This window comes from Primulina huaijiensis, chromosome 1 (genome assembly GCF_012295235.1).
Source record: "Primulina huaijiensis isolate GDHJ02 chromosome 1, ASM1229523v2, whole genome shotgun sequence".
NCBI lineage: Eukaryota > Viridiplantae > Streptophyta > Magnoliopsida > Lamiales > Gesneriaceae > Primulina > Primulina huaijiensis.
In genome coordinates, this window is record NC_133306.1 from 846012 (window position 1) to 866106 (window position 20095).

Below are 20095 nucleotides of genomic sequence, written 5' to 3' on the forward strand. Positions count from 1 at the left end.
CACCGTCAAATAGTGAGTTGTGGTGGGCTGCGAGCCATCCCGCTCCAACCGCCAAATACAAGGAAAGATTGGTGAATTGGCTCGACAGCCCCGCCCCGTCAAATAGGTAGGTTAGGTTGTCTCAATCTGTCCAAATGATGATTTGCATACCGATCTACCCTGCTGCTCGTTTTGACAACCAACCCTATATATATGAAAAAATATTTATAATAACAAAACATTATTTAATGTGTACTACTATTATGTTCATGCAATGTGTCTTCATTGACATCTAATACATATTACAAAAACTCATATGGGATCATTTCACATATTAATTTTGTGAGATGAATCTCCGATCCGATTCAACCTAGGAAAAATATTAATTTTTATGTTCAAACTATTGATTTTCATTGCAAAAGTATCATGTTTATTACTTATGTTATGAATAAATATTGTGTAATATACGTTGATTCGAGTGACATGAAAATTTTAGCTTTTCATGTCGGTAATCTTACTTTTCACTGTACGTATGAGCTGAATCTATCAGTGTCACATATATATAAACCCGTTAGACTTTTGCACAAAAACTAACTCAATAAATATATATTGTAGTTTTTCTACACTTTTTTATATTTTTTTCCCTCGTTGAAATAAATTATTATATGCTTAACTTCAACACAGCTGCTTTACTTAAACATGGTCACGGGTCAGGTTCGAGTCAGGAAAATCCCTACCCTTAACCGGCCCGCTTGTGGCCGATTATGGTCTGGGTCATGAAACTTGTGGTTCATTTCTAGGTGTATTTACGGTTAACCTCCGGTTCTCGGTCCGATTCGACCTTTTTTTAGTATTTTTAAATTTTTTTTTAAAAAATAAACTCTTCCATATTTAAATATTTAAAAATGTGAAATTAAGGATGACAATTTAAGAATAAGGGATATGCTTCTCGTTTTATAGTCTTGCAATCCATTCTCTTTCATTAAAATTTCGACGTGGGGCTCCAATGCTTATGCATTGTCCTACATCGAAAATTGGGTGAAAGAGAAGGGATTGTAAATCTATAAAATGAGAAGTAAATCTTTTAAATTCTTAAAATTGTTATCCATAATAATTTCAACACTGAGGACATAGTTTGTACAACAGTCACTCCATTTTAATATTTTTTATAAAAAAATAGTACGACCCATTAGGTTGGGCACGCCGGGTCGACGAGTTTTCTACCCGTAAAGCGTAACATGGCTGCATTATGGCAATTTCGGGTCAAATTCATTGATTTGGGTTAACCGGCCTGTTGTATAATGAGAAACAATCGTCCGTTTTAATCCTCGAAGTACATACCAGAAGAGACAAATTTGTTTTAAAGAAATTGTACTTGCTAAAAGTCTCGGTTTGATTTTGCTCTTACATACACAATGCTCAACAGTTTACTTATTTCATCCCAACTTTCTCTTCACAAGTTTACTTCTACAATTTTGTTATTAGCAATTTCACTGACAAAAACTCCAAGCGTTATCATCTTCATGTTTGATGGTAGCCAGGCGACCGGAAAGTGAAGCGATAGGCTTGTAATAGTTAGTATTTTTATTTTCATATTTCCCATTATTCCAACATCCGATATGTTTAATTGATATATTTTTGTGTAATTTTATTGTAGAAGGAACTTTTACGATCTTGGAGCAAATTTGAGTTAAAAAGGTAATGTTTATCACATTTGAGGTTTCCAAGATAGAGTTTTGAAAGAGAATGACCAAACCAGAAGAGGTCCTGGAACAAGGCGTGGCCACGTCTTGTGATTATGTTTCAGCTGCCAAAAATTGCAAGAAGTGAAAAATCTGATTTTGTGAAGATTATGCAAGATTTGAAAGAATTAATTATGGTGTCTGGTTTAGTGGAAATTCTTGAAGGAAAACTCTAGATAAGATATTATCTATTATTTTATATTTTAAGATTTATGGTTAATTAAGAGATTAATGGGCCCTTATACTTTTAGACCCAATTTTTCCTTTCTTTTTTTTGCTTGCCTGCACGTTACAAAAGAAGGGAGGCGGCACAAGAAGAATTCTCCTCCAATCCAAAAAAGAGACTCAAGTGAAGAGGTCAAAGAAACAATCAAAGAAAAAAGAAAAGAATTATACCTCTTCAACGTGAAGAACAAGAAGAAGACGGAAGAATTTTTAATCTCCTCTTCATACCTTTAGGCTAAGTTTTATTTCTGATTCAAGGGATAATTCTACTATTTCAATTTTATCACTGTGAGGCTTTTTGCACTTCAATTTAATATTCGTGTTTTGTTCAAATATTTGTTTATTTATATTGAATTCTATGAAAGTTGTATCTCGGTTAATCTGACAATTTAATTCGATATATAATTTTCTACTGCTATCCATGAATTCAGTGATCCGTAATTGTCATGAATGCTTGGTACACGAGTAGCATATATTAGATGTGTTGTGCTATCATAATATATTTAATCTAAATAAATCAATGAAACTCGATCTATCAATTGCAGCTATCTTGGTTGTTAGATTTTAGGATTAACTGTTTTCACAAAACGAAAATGCTATTTTTAATTAATATGGAACGCTATCGTGCTCAGTTAATTATTGATAAGTATTTTTGATTGGATGCTAGGTTCGGTCAATTATTTTAGGAAAACAGAGGAATTTTAGTGGCTATCCCTATAATTCTAGGGTTAATTGCTTGAAACAACTTGAATAAATTATTTGTTAGCCGATGAACATTGATATAATTAAATAGTAGAACTCTCTTGAATCAGATTTTTCTCGTATTAATTTCTTCATTTTACTCTAGTCGATTAATTATCATTTAAATTTATTGTTTTCCATTCTTAGATAAATTTAGTTTAGCATTTTATTAAATTCGTATATCAAAATCCCCCCTTCATTTGCATTTTACTCGAAAGAAATCATCTCCGTTCACTGTAGATTCGATCCTACTCACCATTACACTCATTTTACTTAGACAGTAGGAATTTAAGTTTGATGGCTCAACGACAGCACAACACGAGGAAAGAAATCTAGTGTGCGGGAGAGAGAGGTTTTGAGGTGATCAAGAAATTTCTGCGTATTTTCTTGGGGTTTGGACTTGTGATACAGAAGACCTTCATGGACTGAATCAATTCGAAGGAGCGATATATTCCACGTAGCTAAATGGATTTCGGTTGAGGCACTGTTCGCAGCTCGAACTATGGAGGTTGATGTCTCGAGTTTCAACCATTAAATTAATTGCATGAATTGAAGGTTTCAGGTATGGGGTTTGTGTACTAAACAAGGTGAAAACGCTTTGCTTTTTAAAGATGAGAATTGCATAATTTGATAGGTCAGTAAATGTTTTAAAAAATGTAATATTTTTTAAAAGTTGTACTACTTATAAAACAAAAATCTTTAATATTTTTTTTATATATATTTACAAACATTAACTTATGTTGACACTCCTTAAATTTCTTCCGAAACAATAAGTCAATAATGCATGATATAAATTTATACGAGAAAATTTCTAATAAATATTGTTAAAATGTATTTAAATCAAAAATGATAATTCTAAGCAAGATATTTCAAACTATTTTTGTTGAGGTAGGAAACTGTTCAATAAAATATTTTTTTAGAAGTAACGAAATGCTGAAAGAAAAAGAAATTTTATGTTGGAATCCATAAAATGAAGGACATGCTGTAGTATATTGAAACTGTCTCCGAAAATGTGAAATGTTACTTATACAACACACACACACACTCACAACCCAAGACTCGTGCAAAACACAGAATTTGCAGTCCTCTCTTATGCTCTCTAGCTTTCAATATCCTAAGTAGACATGAAAAAAAACAATGCAGCACCCAGGAATCGATATTTCATTTGACAACCAACTCTGAAACATAAGCACCTGAAGTACTAATTTAGCCACTTTAACCTACACAAGCATCCATTGTAATTCAACCAAATTGTCTCAAAAAACCAACAGCTTGAGTGAAGCTTATAGGAAGGGTGCTTCCTTGCCACTACTTTTCTTTTTTAGCCAAAACATTTTTTTCAAAAAACTTTTGCCTTCTTTTTTCTTAATCGGGACAATAGCCGTGGAAGCAACCGTGTTTTTATCTTCTTTGAGAAGATTGTTCCCGTTCGGATCACCCAACTTTCGCCAAGGTTCTACTACCGTAATGATACTAACAGATGGATTGTTGTTTACATTTTGAGTATCTTTGTTGGTGGTGGGAAAACCATTGATTTGATCATTATCCTCAGCTTGCATTTTATCTATTAGAGAGGATCTCTGGCTAGAATTCCTATGGAGAGTGGACACATTGGTAACAACAGTGTCGGAAGGTGTGAATGTTACCTTCTCAAAAAGAGATGCATCAATAGGTGAAGCCAATGCTTTCAATTGCTTCCCGAGATTTAGGATAGTTTCTTGGCATTCTGCCAATTTTTCTGAAGCTGCAGCGATCTCCAGTTCCTATGAGGTCAAATTGATATTAGCATGAAATAATAGTACTACGGATTTCAATGAACAATGTATAACTTAACAATAGTCACAAGACCAATATCGTTATGATGAGCAGGAAGAAGTTAATGAACAATTTCGACAATATGAGTCGAGTAACACAAAATTTGAGGGTGAATTAATTTGATGCCTAAAAAGGATGCTTTGAACTCCAAATGTGCTTTCAAGACCTCAGGTGTGCTATTAATGGATTGAAATAAAAACTTACAGTTCGGAGTTGATTATCAAAGTGCTCTCTGGCAATGGGAACTTCATTGCTTGTCATGCTGAAATCAAATCAAATTTAGAAACTGGAAAGCCTGCTGGAAACTATATCATGTGCGTGCCAAGAAAACAGAACAAAATTGCATACCTCTGTAGTTGTATCTTTATGTCATGGCATGTTTCCTCCGGCGTTCTACGATGTTGTTTATTATTTTCCACCTCTCTTTCTAAATGTGAAGTATTTTGATGAGATTTTCCCTCTTCAAGACTGGGTTCCATTAGCTGAGTCTCAAGATCTTCTTTTACGATCTTTTCCTTAGATTGCTCCACTGTTACCACCTCTGAGAGCAAATTTTCAACAATGACTTTAGGTTCTTGAAGTTCAATCCTGAAGTTCACCGTATCTGATTGAGGCATGCCTTCCATACCAACAAGTGAAGATTGCTTATTTGACGACTCAATATTTAATCTTTCACACTCTTCATTTGTGTTCTGCTTAAGTGCCTCTGTTTGGCGAGAACAGTTGTGACTACTGAGAGGATAAACCGCGTGATGATATGGCATCTCTTCTCTCTTGGTATGAAGTTGATTAGACTCTGCTAAGTTATTTGCTGATCCATTGTCCATTTCACTCTCACTTCTTGATTCATCCCAATCCAAATGATTACGGATGGCATCTTTCATGCTCGACACATCTTGAACCGAAAAGCAGTGATTCATTACCCATTCAAAACTTGAAGCTACCAGTTGAACCAACCGTTGGAGATCAGCTTTCCCATTCAATAAATCAGTGCAAGTCTGACCAAATTGTCGCAAAATAGTTGTGAGCTCAGCAGCTTTCCACTGAAACACTCGAACAATGTAGCCTGCCGGGGTTTTTGTATTCTTATATGATAAAAGCTTATCGGCCATCCCTGATAGAGACTCTGCCACACAATTATCATCAGATGGCGCGTTAATTCCTTCAAGGAGTTCAAGAATTTTGTGTACAGCTATGCTCACATTCGACTGGAAACTTTGGTCACTCTCTCGTTTCACTGAGATATCATTTCCATTACTTGTATCGGAAGCATCCGGACTTAAAGACTTATTTGGTGATACCAGAGAAACATTCCCATTTAATTTATTGGAATTTGACGTATCATTGTTATCTGTACCTCCTCTAGCGTTTGAGATGTCGTTCTGTGACAAGGCAACTCCGATCTCTTCTAGTACTTCATGAGGGTTTCTTTTGGATATATGGCAATGCTCCCAGAGCATTTTAAGCACGTCTCCAAGCTTCCCAGAAACTCTATCGTCTTCTAGGTTGTCCGACTGAATTCCCTGACCAGAGATTAATGATTCTGATTGAAAATCGTAAACTGGAACCATCTCCATACCAAGTGCTGGTGAAGAATGCCCGCCAGACGGACTTCCCGAGGGACCAGTAATCTCATTACCTGCCTCAGAGGAATGATGAGAACTTCCAGCCGGATAATTGACAGATACCACTGCCAACTTTTCCATCTCAGCAAAATCAGCCATAAGATTCATGTCTGAACTTCCCATGTTTCTGTGAGATGGCCCACCCAATTGTTTCTTATTATTGAATTGCTCAAGTTCTGATATCAAAGCAGAAGCCCATGATTCCTCACACTTGACTTTGTCATCGCTTCCCATATCAGATGAGGCAGCCAGAGAATGTTCTGGAAAGAAACATTGATGACCTGGTTCTGCAGTTGTTTGGCCTTCAAGTGATTCGTTTATCTCTCCAGCCACTGATAGTCTGAAAGGTGTACGGGCACACATGGTTCTAGCAAAGTGGAGTTCACTTGAATTATTGTGAAGTGCACTTTTTAGAATTCTGTTTTCTTCTTCCATCACATGCAACTGCTCGGTCAAGGAATTGATCCTTTTGCTTGGTGTGTCAGAAGGCACGTTAACATGAAAGTTCCCTGAACTAATCAGAGAATAATTTGGCCTTCTTCTCCTTATCTCCGCTTGATCCTTTCCAAGAATTTCGACTTCATTCCTCATTTTAGCCAAAGCAGCAGGGCCAGGCAACCGTTTCCGGACAAGGAGGCGTAGCCTTTGACATTCTGACTCTAACTTTGCAATTTTTTTTACACTCTCATGTAGTTGTTTTTGAGTGACCTCAGACGTTCGACGATTAAATTCCCTCTCCTCATTCCGGATGTCATGCTCCTTCTCAAGAACACGGACCTCGTACTTCAGAGAAGTATTCTCTTTTTCAGCAGATTCTACTCTCAACATAAGGGCATTAAGATCAGCCTCTACCCGAGTTTTGTACTTACTTAATTCTTCAATAACCTTGTCCTTTCCTGATAAAGCTTTACTGAGATGAGTATTCTCAGCATCTAATTTGGCAAGCCCCTTGACAGCCTCTGATAGCTTTTCATTTAAAATAATCCTCGTTTTCTCAAATTCTTCTTTTGTTTTCGCCACTGCACCATTAACTCTTTTCTCCTGCTCTTCACGAACAAACCTCAATTGCTGCGTACACTGCTTCAATGCAGCTTCCAAGTGGCCCAAACGTTTTTCAGAAGCTGCTTTCTGCTGTAAAACATTATCAAGTTCTTGTTTCAAAGATACTGCTTCTGACTCTGCCTTCTCCCAGCCTACATATAAATAAATAGGGGATATCAAATTATGAACAAAGTTGCAAGGAAAGGTTCCAGAGATTCCACTTTACGAGTTGTAGATAGGCGGTGATTTACTATATTTTTTAGCAGTAGATCACCTGCAATAGCTTCTTGAGCAATTTTCATCTGTGTATTTGCCATGTTATCATTGGCGTTACATTCAGAGAGGGTAGATGAAAGCTTGTCATCTAGAAATTTAAGATCTCTTTCCAGTTCTGCTTTCTCAGCAAGAAGTTCCCGTGCCTGTAAAACATGTTTAGAAAATTTTCCATCAGCTGAAACATTTTTTTGAACATTAAGCAAATAACAAGATACTTGAAGACAAACGAGTTTGGTTCACCAATTTCGAGTATCACACAACGTTTTTATAGTTCCTGGGCTTATTTAAAGTTTGAATCAAGTTAGACTCATAATTGTACAACTGATGGGAGAAATTAAAAAAAAAAAAAGTACTTGTGTCAAAGCTCAGAAATGGGTGATAAGACTTTGTCATGAGAATTTTATTAAATATTTGCCAGTTTCACATCTTTTAACCAAGTTGGTTCGAATGGAGAATTTGGTCTGTGGAATAAAGTGATTAACAATAAAGATTGGAGGAAAAAACAATGCCTAATTGGCTGATATCAGAGTTGAGATTTAGAAACATAAATGAGGATTATGCATGTTCCCTGTATATTCCTTGTTTGCATTGAAGTTTTAATGATAAGACGGAGAACAAACAACTGCTAATGAGACCTCTGTTATTTCTTCATTTCTGCTCAAAGAAATGTTTGATGATAATGTCTTCTCCGTAGATTTTTTCTTCCAAAGCCAATAGTTTTGATCCATTGTGGTTTTCAGCATCTAACTGCTCAAGCAAGACAGAGAATTCCTGTTGGTATCATATAGATTTCAGACTTCAAGCGTTTTAACACGCAGTTGAATACTGTTTGGATTAGTTTATCCATCGAATTAGAAGAGAAAACTATATATCTAGAATAAATCACTCAACAAAAAATCAATCCCCAGAACTTGAGGCCGAAACAGCTTCGGGATGTGCATTCACTGCAGTTAACTAAAACTCACAAACTCGCCAGCAAATGGATCACGGCAGGTAAAATATCGGGAATTTTTTTTTTTAAAAAAAGGAAACAATCATCGCAAAACAACGTCGAAAACTAGAATCAACAACTTCATTCCGCGCGCATACGTAGTATCAATGCATTGCATTACACCACAAAATAAACAATATGAATCCATAGTTCGATTGCACGTACCGGAGTTGGATAGAGCAAAACCGAAGAAAATAATGGATGCATCCACTCCGAGCAAATGTGAAGACCACACATCAAATCATAGCTACTTATTCTTTGCTTATATAAACTTTTCTGCGAGCGAGAGACAAAGGAGAAAAGGTGTTTAAAAGTGGAAGGGGAGAAGGCAGCCGTAATAATAAAACGGGTCGGGTCGGGTCGTCTCGGTTCTGACAGATATACTGTAAAGTATTCTAAGCGGGTCGCTTCGACCCGACAGGGATGAGAGACCGAGCGTCAGTGTCTATTTTCATTTGTTTAATCATGATTCATGCGTGCTCGATGTCCATGTCCCAACCAACCCAATACAAGTAGAAATTTACTAAAAATATACAAAATTTTAAGCTAAGGTCTTTGAATTCGTAATTAATCAACAAAAAATATACATATATCATATTGTTTTTACCTTCTTCTCGTCGTAACATTGCGTTACACGCATAATAAACAATATATTTAGTTTTTGAAATAAAACGATAGATGATATAAAGATGATGATATTTCGCGTTAAACTATTAAAATTTTATTTAACTTATTTTGTTGGTTCTAATTTAATTACTATTACTGTTATCTGTACGTGTTGTATGCATGAAAGTCTACTAAATAATTTTTTTTTTATAATTTAAATTATTAATTAGTGAGAGGCAAAATAATATCGCTATAATTTATTATATCGATTAAGTATATTGTTTCATTATAAAATATAGATGTAAATTATTTATGATGCGCAAAACTTATTTATGTTTACGTATTAATGATTATTTAATTTTGATAAGTCACCATGCACTAACTAGCCACAAATAATGGAAATATTTGCCATTATATTTAATTAGTGGGGTCACCCAAATTCGACATATTCTCTTGGCATTTCTTGCATCACTCAATTTTTATTGTGCATTAAGCAGGTGACTTTTGCTAAATTACTAATTGATTTTTCGGTAGAGCACTAGAAGCCCGCACACGAATTAAATTAAATTAAATGGTCCTGATATTTTATAATATTTTAATAATGTTTGGTGATTAAGATGCTTGTGTTATGAGCTGGATTCTTGTACATATCATTATCATTATCATATCAATTAAAAATTTCTGTTAATTTTATACCTTTTTTTTTATATCATTGTCTCATGAATTAATTTTATTAGATGAATATCCGATTTGACTCAATTATTAAAAAATATTTCTTTTTCTATGTCATAAATATTAATTTTCATAACAAAAATATGTGATATCGTCTTGCAAACAAATATCCTCTTTTGATATTAATTTTAAGGAACACCGAGGTGTAGTGTTAAAATATTTAAACAATCACATCGAGTAAAATAAATAAATAAATAAATATTGTAGGTTGCTTAAAAAAATTTCATTTGAGTGGCGTATTTATTGTTTCGATTTTGGAAAACCAGAGACCGTCTTTTTGGGTTTTAGAAATTTCCGAACCGAAAACCGGGCCACATATTAAACCAACTCAGAATAGAAATGTGGTTTGGTTTCGGTGTAAAACGCAGTATAAAGTCCCAAAAGTGTTATTTTTCACGTTTTTCTTGATTTTGACTGAAAAAATTGAACCTGATCAATAGAGAAAAATCGGAAGCTTTTCTTCAAAATATAATTTAAGAATAAATGCTTTTGTATGTATAAATACAAAAGATTACGTTTAAAAGTTCAATTTTCAGGTTTTTATTTCCCAATTGAGTTCGGATTGATTTGTTCGGTTACAACTGGACGTCTTTCTAAATATTATGTATAAACATTGAATTATTTTTTATTGTTCAGAAAAAATAGGGATATCCACTGTGGAGATTATGACTATATCGTCCGATGATCGAGTCAAATTTCATAATTAGGTTCCATGAATGAAACGACAAGTTTTTCCTATGTTGTCAGTTTCAAATGGTTAGATTGTCATAATTCTGTTTAATCTGACGCTTACTTTTCACTAATTGCGCACTCTAAGTATGATTTGGACGTATAATCACCTCCAAATATGATGACGACCTCTTTAATACCATATTTCATAGTAACTTTATTTTTTTGAAGTGGATACCTTTATTTTTATGAGAAAACAAAATATAAATAACATAAAACACAAATACGACAATATTTGATGGAAAAAGAAATCTCTCAAAATAAGTATACTTTACACAAAAAATAATATAATTAAAATATTTATTAATGACTAGCCAGAATTTATGATTTAATGGTAGATATCCCACAAACTTTTTTTTGTTTATTTATTAGATTTGTTAGGGAAAAACAACCAAAATCTAGCTCAAAGCAATCAATTTAGTAGAACTACTTAAAGAAACCTCATATAACCCACCGCTTCATTACTATTAGTGTGACGAGATTATAAATTAATTATTTATAGAATCATAATTGATATACTTTTGTTGGACAAGAGATTGATTTCAATGTTTACGTGATTGGACAAATTTAACCTCTTTAGAATAAAATATTTGTTATTTCTTTCCAACAAACATAATACTTTTTATTTGATTTATGAAAAAGCATCTTGAAGACGACATACAATTCAATCTTTTCTATTTATATTTCTATGGATATTTATTTCGTCTAAAAAAGAAAAAAAAAACAAAAAAAACAGAAGGACATGTTGGTAAATGTGTATCTTATCATATTTACTTTTTCGAACTGGGATATATTTACTTCCGCCAAAATTAGAAGGCCCACTATTTCTTGGACCAACTCTGCCTTTTGGGCCAAAACCCGGAAGCCCAATAATAAGATTTGTACCCCGACTTTTGATTTTTGTATAGCATCACTGGATTTTGAAACCATCAATTACCGTTTCTTCGTGTTGAAAATACCCATGGTTATTGGCATTTGGGTAATTTTGTTTTTGATTTTGGGCAAGTTGTAAACAGGGTAAGAAGGAGGAGAGCAACCAGATACTTCTGAATTCCGAGCTCAGTTCGATGCTTATCTTGATTCTCACATGAGTTTAATTCGGGGTACATTTATGTTTACCCCTTGTTTATGATGTTTACTATTGTTACCAGTAGGCTTTTCAGGTGTTTTTTAATGGTATCTCACCGTGATTGGTAATCAGCTGCAATATGTTACAATTTGGTAACGATTAACTGTTTGTGTTTTGTTACAATGTTGTGGTGTGGTGTTTAATATTTTCTTTGCAGTTGCTTTTCTTTCAAAACTGAAGGACACTGCCTTCAAGTCCGAGTGATAGATGAGCTACATTTAGCAGAACAATCACGAAAATTTTGAGCCCTTTGTTGAAGATGAAGTCCCATTTGATGAATACTGTCGGTGTATTCGAGAGGATGGCACTTGGGCAGGAAATATGGAATTGCAAGAAGCTTCTCTTGTGATGCGCATTCACAGAGTACGATATGTTTATTTTATAAACCTAAAGAATTCTTAAACAGTTTCAACTGATTAGTTGATGATAAACTTTAGTCAAAGTACTCAATTTTTGTACGGCAATAAAGTGTTTGTGATGCTAAGTTATGCCGTATATTGACTAGACTTTGTAGATTTATCACGAATTCACTTTTCAAACTCTGTGCAGCACTTGCCACCTTGCTGGTATATACAGAATTTTGATATGCATGCCACTCAGATGATTCATCTGTAAGTACAGGTTCTCTTCTTTATTATCTTCGAACTTTACACCCCTTCAATGAATAATTTTTCATTGTTTTTGAATAACTGGTCGATTATATGGTTTAACTATGTGATAAACATAAAAACATGTCGACCTGAAAAATCTGAGAATAGATAAATGAAGATACTTTAGTTTTTGTCATGTGAAACATTCACTTGAACATATTTTAGTTGTGGATAACCTTGAACATGAGTGAGTCGTGTTTGTTGATTTTTCACTCAATGGCACAATTAACTAAGCATCAGCATACCTTGTTTTGCTTTCTGCAATTTCGTCCATCTATCTTCTTCAGCAAACTTTGCAATCAAGTTGCCAAGGCGTTATTATACGTGCTTTTGTTTTGCTTTCTAGTAGAGGGATAAGAAGAAGACAGTAACCAAGCATGCATTACTTTGGGAGGATGTTCTTATTTCTGTCCATCAACTTGCTCATCATTTCGCAGTTCATATAATGATGGAGAGCATTACAATAGTTTGCGCTCAAAGGATGACATTGTTCTAAAATTATCATACACAATCTATCCATGACTGATTATGATGTGGTGAAGCTCATATGAAGTGCTATGCAAGTGAATTGATGAATTTGATAAACCCGTCTCTAGGATGCATATGCGCTGATAAGCCTATATAACATATTATCCAAATTCCGGTATTGTGATTCTCATTAATAAGCCACAAATCTTGTATAAAGCTTTCCTGTCAAATAAGAATCAATATGATGTACAACAGGAGAGGTGCAACCACAGCAAGGCATGTACTCCCGCTAGTTTAGTTACTAGAGTAGTGATTGCTTCGAAAACAAAACCAATTTGTCAAGTTGACATTTCAAAGCCATTATTTCGATTTTCTGTGGGAAATCGTTACTCAAGTAAATTGTACTGCCAATCGTGGCTTCTGGATGTGGAAAGTCTGTTCTGGCGTTCTGCTGTATGTAAAAGCACAGTGAATTAATCTTAATCCTTTGTTGCACTTGCAAGCACACCAAATTTTCATAAAAAAATCAATGCCTTCATGAAATTCAGCTTGCGCGTAAATTTTGTTTTTATGTGATTTTGATATCATTTAACTACATGGGCGATCCGGCATTCTCCTTTCATATCCATGCCAGGGCTTCTTCCATTTTACGTTGGTTATTTCGGTTTCAGTCTATTTTGCATGAATATATGTGCATTATATATTTGATAGGTTTGATTTTTGAGCTGAATTTGGTGGATCGTAGTATAACCATATCAAACTCAAAGTATTCAACTCGAATATGAAACTCCTGTTGGATACAGGAATTAAACAAGAAACTGACTATTGTGGGCTTAATTATTAGATTATATATTTTTATAATATACGCGCTGTTGTCTTCTTTGTCCTTTGCATCCCACAATTTGGCCGGTGGTTGAACTTCAAATTATTGGTCTGATAATATACATTTATTGTTTTTCCCTCGGTATCGATTTTCTTTAGCATAATAAAATCCAGGTTTTCGGATACCTTGAATGTGGCGATGAATCGTTGCGAATTCATGTATCGAGGTTTAAGCTAGTGGCGCAACCACATTAGAGAGAGACGAGTGAAACACAGTTATTATTTATCTTTTTCAAGATTGAGGTTCAAAATATATATGACGAAATTGCAAAATGTTCCTCCGAAACTCGTATGAATGCGGCAAACGACAACGGGTCTTGTGTTTGCTTAAAACACACGCGCAGAAATGATGGATGACACGGGCATAACAACTTAAAATTAATCAATTTTTTGCTCTAGGAGCTCTTGTCGATGAAAGATTTTATTCATGATACCTCATACTATACTAGATGCATCGATGAGTAGTATATAAATCCATGCATACATCATGAGTATGTATGTATGTATGTATGTATGTATGTATACACAATAAAACATTTCTTTATTAAATCATGTCAGTTGGCTACCAAATCTTGCTCCCATAAGTAGATTTTATTCTCTAAGTAGAAATTACTAGTTCTCAAATCCGCCTAGCATGTGTTATAAATCTATTCCGATCCTGACATGTGTGATATAACAAAAATCGAAAAACATATTGAATGTGACATTGTTTAATTTCACCTCCTTTCTTTCTCATTTCTAGCTAGATCAAAGGTGAAGGTGAGCCGGAAGCAAGGTTTATGACACCTAGTAATATGTACACGCACATCATGAATCATACCAAAGATTTGAGGAAAAACAAAAGTGGCCTCCACGGGTATGAAATAATAACTGTAAAATATTTAAAAGATAACGTGATTGTTACAAATTCAAAACCTCGTGGGGGATAAAAACGAGTGAGAGTAGGCGCTAAATCTATATGAGTTGCACAATCTCGAAATGGAACGATCATTCTCCAAGATTTAATTGGGAAAAGTGGATACCTCGATTTAAAAGAAGACAGAGAGAATTAAGAGTTGTGCCCATGATTAAGAAAATAACATTTTAAATAATATAATTGCATAACTTTCTTTTCCTTCATTTTTCTTGGTGGATATGTCAGTTGTTAAGATGTCGCATATCGGTTGAATAAAGTTATTTAAGAATTACATATATGAACTTGAATACTTCTCCTCCTTGAGCTAACTTTTGGGGTTAAGTTAGGTTTAAGTTTCAATCTTAACATAGTATCAGAACTCAGACTCATTGTTACATGTTACATTGCCTATAGTTGAGCCACCTGTTAATATTGTGTTAAGATATCTTATATCGATTGAATAACATTCTTAAGAGTCATATATATATAAACTTAGATAATATTTTTTCATTAAATTAATTTTTGAAATTAAGTTAGATGAAAATTTATGACACAAAATGTAACAGTTACATGAATAGGACAATCTCATCTCAAAATGTAACAATCAGTCCTGTTGTGTACGGTTGCAAGTTGCAACCCATTATATCGTTAAAAAAAAATTTAAAACAATAAAACAATTTGTGAGGCTTCATTTTTCTAGTTAGCATAGTACCAACTTGTACAGAACCCTCGCCGATGGTGAACCCAAGCAAGATCTGATGAGGGGATGGTTTAATCATACAAGTGAAGCAAAATGTCTTTAATTTTTTTTAAAATTGCACAATTTTAACATTTTTTAAAGCTATTTTAATAGTTTTTTTTCATACAAAACGAGTGACATTCGCTCTATTTTGACATTTTAATAATTTTTTCATTTGGAATGAAAGGAAAAGAGAAAGAATGACAATCCGCCGCCTCAGTCTCACTCGGTGCTCACCACCACCATTCACCAATTAATCATCTTTCTTATTTAATTATCTTGCTCAAATTTGACGTCACATGCAATCGTACTTGGACCTTAAAATTAATCCAAGTATGATTGATATGTAGAGATTTATAAATTTTGTTTTAAGTCTATTTAATTATAAAACATAATGGTGGAAACAACCAACAAAAGTGTTCTATATTCCAAGGGAAGGAAAAAAAAAAAGAGAGAACTTTTTTTATAAAAACAAACTACATCAAAGAAATTATGAGGAAAAAAAACTAGGATAATCTAATTCCTTAATTGCTGGAAAGCTACAAGATGCATGCTGATTACCAGAAAGATAGGAGGAAGAAGAGAGGCAAGGATGTATAATTTGGTTTCAATTTAATTTGCAGATCTTCAACAAAATTCAGCAGTCGGGCCTTCTTCGGGCTCGGGATCGGGCTTCTTGTTCAAATCAATCTGTTCTTGTAACCAACACGGTTTCAGCGATTGACTATTGATTGCATGTACCACCGTACCGGCGCCGCCGCCCTGGAGGGCGTCAACTCTAGCACCGACCTCCGCCGCCATCTTCCTTATAGAGGCGGCGGATAGATCCTTCACCCCTCCTGCAGATATTTCATCTGGGAAATTGAGCTTCGCGGTCGGTCCGCGGAGGTAGAACACGGCGGTGTCGTAGGCTCGCGCAGCCGCCACGGGAGAGGAGTAAGAGCCGAGCCAAATCCTCGATCGCTTGTTTGGCTCACGAATCTCCGCCACCCACTTTCCCCACTTGCGCATCCTTATGCCTTTATATGGCTTGTCGGTCCTCCTCCGGCTCACCGATCTGGGTCCTTCAGAAACACCGCCGGCCTCCATAACTCTGGAAAATCGAAAGTGATTCGTTCTACAGGTGCCGCATAAATAGGGAGATTGGACAAGAAGCAGCGGGGGATTTGGCTAAGGGATTAATGTTGTTGTCATGAACAGAGACGATGGTTGTTTTCCTTAAAAGCAAGTTTTTATCAAATCAAAAAATGCACCGACACACCGCCACTCCCACATACCAGATTTCAATTACATACACACACGTAAACAGACGTGTTTTTATAATTTGGTACGCGGATATAAATTATATTTCTATTATTTTTATTTTCAAAATAAAATTATCATATCATTATTTAAATTTTGATAAAATTTAGATAAATTTCAAATATATTTACGCGTTGATAAATTTTTTCCATGATTTTTTAGTTATGATTGAAGATATTTCAAGTTATGATTATTTTTTTTTATTTCAAGTTAAGATTATTTTTTCTGTCAAATTTAGAATGAATTGAAGGATATATGGCCGTGCGAGAATTATAACAAAGTAGTGGGTTTAATCTGCAAAATGCAATGAATTGTATCATATATTAATAAAGATAATGAAAGTGGTTATTAATTATTAATATTATAATACATGGAATGGGGAGGTTAGGTCGTTGGTCGGCGGGTGGACAGATACCTCTGTGGCTTGATTTCTCCGTCCTCCCACTCTACTGTATACGCTATTATCTTATTATATTTATAATATTGTATTATTAACTGTTATTATAATTTACTGTATTATGGTATTCAAAAAAATTAAAACAGTCAAAATTTGTTTTTTCAAGGAGGACTCTATTAGATTTTTTTTGACAGTTAACATAATAGCATTAGTTAATTTTTATTTATTTCTGAAAAGTAATCATTAAAAAAAATATTTTTTAAAAAATTTATAATGAATAGTTTAGTTCATGTTTATTCTTTGGAGAAGGAAAATTTCTAGGTTCCTAAAAGAAGAGGGTTGAGAAAGAAAGAATAAAAAACGAAAAGAGCGTGAGCTATTTGATTTCTTGTTCGTCCTATATGTATAATCTCTACTACGTCAGTCGCGCCCTGTAAATTCTGAATCTCTCGTATGCTCATCTCTGAGTATCCTAGCTCTTTTGTAAGATTCGTGACTGCTTACACCGTCTACAAAGAAAGTTATTTAGTTAATCATCTCACATTGTTGGATTACTTTCTAAAGTCCCTCCTTGATTGCTCTTTATTCTCCGTCTGTTCTAATGTCTGTCTTAGGATTTGTTTTCTGAAAACCCAGTGGACATATTTGTTCCAGTCACGTACCACTCATCCAATGTCAAAATTATGGTTTTCATAATTGACACATGCATCAACATCCAACCTTAATGCATGGTGCGACGATGGCTCCCAAGTGGTTGCCTCATTTCTATTTAGATCGCTATTAGCACTGACTTTCGATGTTTCATTCGCTCGGTGGAAATCCCACAGTCACTTGGTTTCCCATGTTACATCCCAGTGCCTCATGCGCTCGTTCCATTCGGGATTTCGAAATTGCCCATGTGATAATTGCTAACTCCTCGGATGATTTCCTATCAATTTGTATTTTCAACCATAAGATGAAATTTTTACTTCCGACAACTTGATCTATTTGCTTATAAGTTACCCAGAAACCAGTTTTTTTCAATATAGCTTTGGAGTTTTTTTCCAATGCATCTTCTTCCGGCCTCTATCAAAAACCCACCAAAAGTTAGCACATGTTGTCTCAATTTCAAAACAGATTCTCATCGGAATTCTGAAACACGACATCGCATAATAGGGTATATCCACTTTAATTAATACTTCCTTACCCCAAGCTTATTCCACCATCCTTGAATTTTCTTGAGAATCCAATCCTTTAGGTACGCAAACTGCGTTTGCTTATTTCTTAATGAACATGTTGGAAGGCCGAGGTAAAAACCATAGCCTTGAACTTAACCGTATAGTCAATATCATTTTCACCAGGTATGTTTCCAAGTAACGCCATGCAACCCTGACTCGGATTTCAAATCAATTTGTTTAGCACGTGTTCTGACATAAAAATATAATTAAAATCCAACCACTTCATTTGAAAATTACTATTAAAAATTTTTTTTGTGTGTGTGTGTGTGTGTGTGTGTGTATACTATTGAAATGGAAAAAAATACACATTTTATTTGATTTTAAACTGATAAAATGAACAAGTTTCTCCTTCATCTCGACATCCATACATTGTTGTTGTATATTGTAATAAGAACAAAGTCCCTTTCTAGTCGATAATCAAATGGTTCAAACGTGTCGAATTTAAGTTGCATTAATGGTCCCGACGCGACTTTGAATGAATTTTATTTCCAAGTGATTCAAATGTAATGGTAGGTAACCACTCATGAATTGGTTCAAAATTAAATTTGTTTCTGCAATGCTAATCCCCAATTATTCAATTCCAAAAATATAAAATTACTTATTGTCTAATTAAGTGGAATAATTCCTAGATTAGAGTTCTCCAATACTTTTCTCGGAGCCCAGCAAAACCTCGCAATTTTCAATTTTATTATCGACAGATCTCCAAATCAACTAATTTGTAAAAAAAAACTATTTAAATTAACATAAAAACTCATGAAGAAATATTTAATTTTCACTGCAAAAGTATCATTTTTTGTTATTGTGTAATGAAGAAATATTGTGTACCTTGATTTGAATGAAAAGTAATAACTACAATTATTGATCAGATATCATTAAATATGAGATCTGATCTTAAATTAGTTTTTTAATCCAAATATATGATTATTTTTTTTAAAAAAAAATAAGAAAATGTGTGTAGTCGTTTATTTTCATGTTAAACAAATCAAAAGATTTCGTTGAAAGGTACTCATGTTTCATACATTTTAGGAATACACGATATATTTTTATACTCTATTCATTTTAAAGTCACCAATTGGCTCCGGCCACTAACTTCACCACAAAGCTTGGTCAAAGTTATCAGCAACATTATTGATCTTGCAAACAGTGACGGAGTCAAGAATATTCAGATTATAATTTTAAATTCTATAATTTTTTAATATTTTAAATTGATATACCCGAACTAATATCAAATTAATTCAAAATTTACATATAAATTTTTTTTAAAAAAAATTGGACTACTCGAGCTAAAGCCCGGGTGTCATATAATGTAACTCCGCCACTGCTTGTAAAGCTTAAAATAAAAACATATTTGTTATAAATATTATTTTTCTCGGAAGCTTATAAATTTCATAGTCCATATTTTACAATTAAAAAGTTTTGCATGGCTCATGAATATGATCAAGAAACGATCGTAGAAGAGTTTTAAATAACTTTTTTTTAAAAAATAAATAAATAAATAAATAAATTTCATTTTTTAAAATAAATGTTAATTTTTTATTTGACAAGCACCACAATTTCTTTCTGTTCGACCACAATGCCAAGGCTATAGAAATGGGGAATATGATGACAGAGATTCAATTATTCAGTCCGACTTCTCAGACATCCTATGCTTTACCTCAAGCTTCCCAAGTCAAAAGGCTAATGAAACAACTGTATGGAGTGTCCTTTTTCAATAAGAAAATATACGATGGTAATCTGAAATATGGGTTTTTAAGGTACATTTTACCTCAGTAGTACTGTTTATTTAAAACACCAATATTTTCCTCGTTATCTATTTTTTATTTATTAGATCTGTCGTCATATAATGGATGAGTTATCGAAAAAGACTTGATGCAAAAATTGGCATAAGCAGAGGGGTAGAAATCGCCGCCCAGA

The 20095-nt window shown here is 34.0% G+C and overlaps 2 protein-coding genes and 1 long non-coding RNA gene across 6 annotated transcripts; 1 reads left to right on the plus strand and 2 right to left on the minus strand.

The window, feature by feature from the left end:
* Window positions 1-3627: 3627 nt before the first annotated feature.
* LOC140974231 (filament-like plant protein 7) lies at window positions 3628-8775 on the minus strand. 3 transcript variants are annotated; one of them, XM_073437573.1, is made up of 6 exons: window positions 8601-8775; window positions 8080-8191; window positions 7443-7587; window positions 4851-7320; window positions 4707-4764; window positions 3628-4450 (listed from the first exon to the last, which is right to left on the minus strand). In XM_073437573.1, exons 2-6 carry the CDS (start codon window positions 8185-8187, stop codon window positions 3971-3973), a joined length of 3261 nt encoding a protein of 1086 aa, XP_073293674.1. In that variant the 5' UTR covers window positions 8188-8191; window positions 8601-8775; the 3' UTR covers window positions 3628-3970. The 3 variants fall into 3 exon arrangements, with proteins under 3 accessions (XP_073293674.1, XP_073293685.1, XP_073293694.1); XM_073437584.1 differs by having other exon boundaries at window positions 8080-8215; XM_073437593.1 differs by lacking the exon at window positions 8080-8191.
* Window positions 8776-11428: 2653 nt separating this feature from the next.
* Window positions 11429-13283, plus strand: LOC140978188 (uncharacterized). 2 transcript variants are annotated; one of them, XR_012175533.1, is made up of 3 exons: window positions 11429-11994; window positions 12181-12242; window positions 12631-13283. It is a non-coding gene; the product is annotated as an uncharacterized lncRNA (long non-coding RNA). The 2 variants fall into 2 exon arrangements; XR_012175546.1 differs by having other exon boundaries at window positions 12719-13283.
* A 2609-nt stretch (window positions 13284-15892) lies between these two features.
* LOC140986599 (ethylene-responsive transcription factor ERF011-like) lies at window positions 15893-16354 on the minus strand. Its single transcript, XM_073455253.1, has one exon. The coding sequence runs from the start codon at window positions 16352-16354 to the stop codon at window positions 15893-15895; it is 462 nt and encodes a 153-aa protein (XP_073311354.1).
* Between the last annotated feature and the right edge of the window lie 3741 nt (window positions 16355-20095).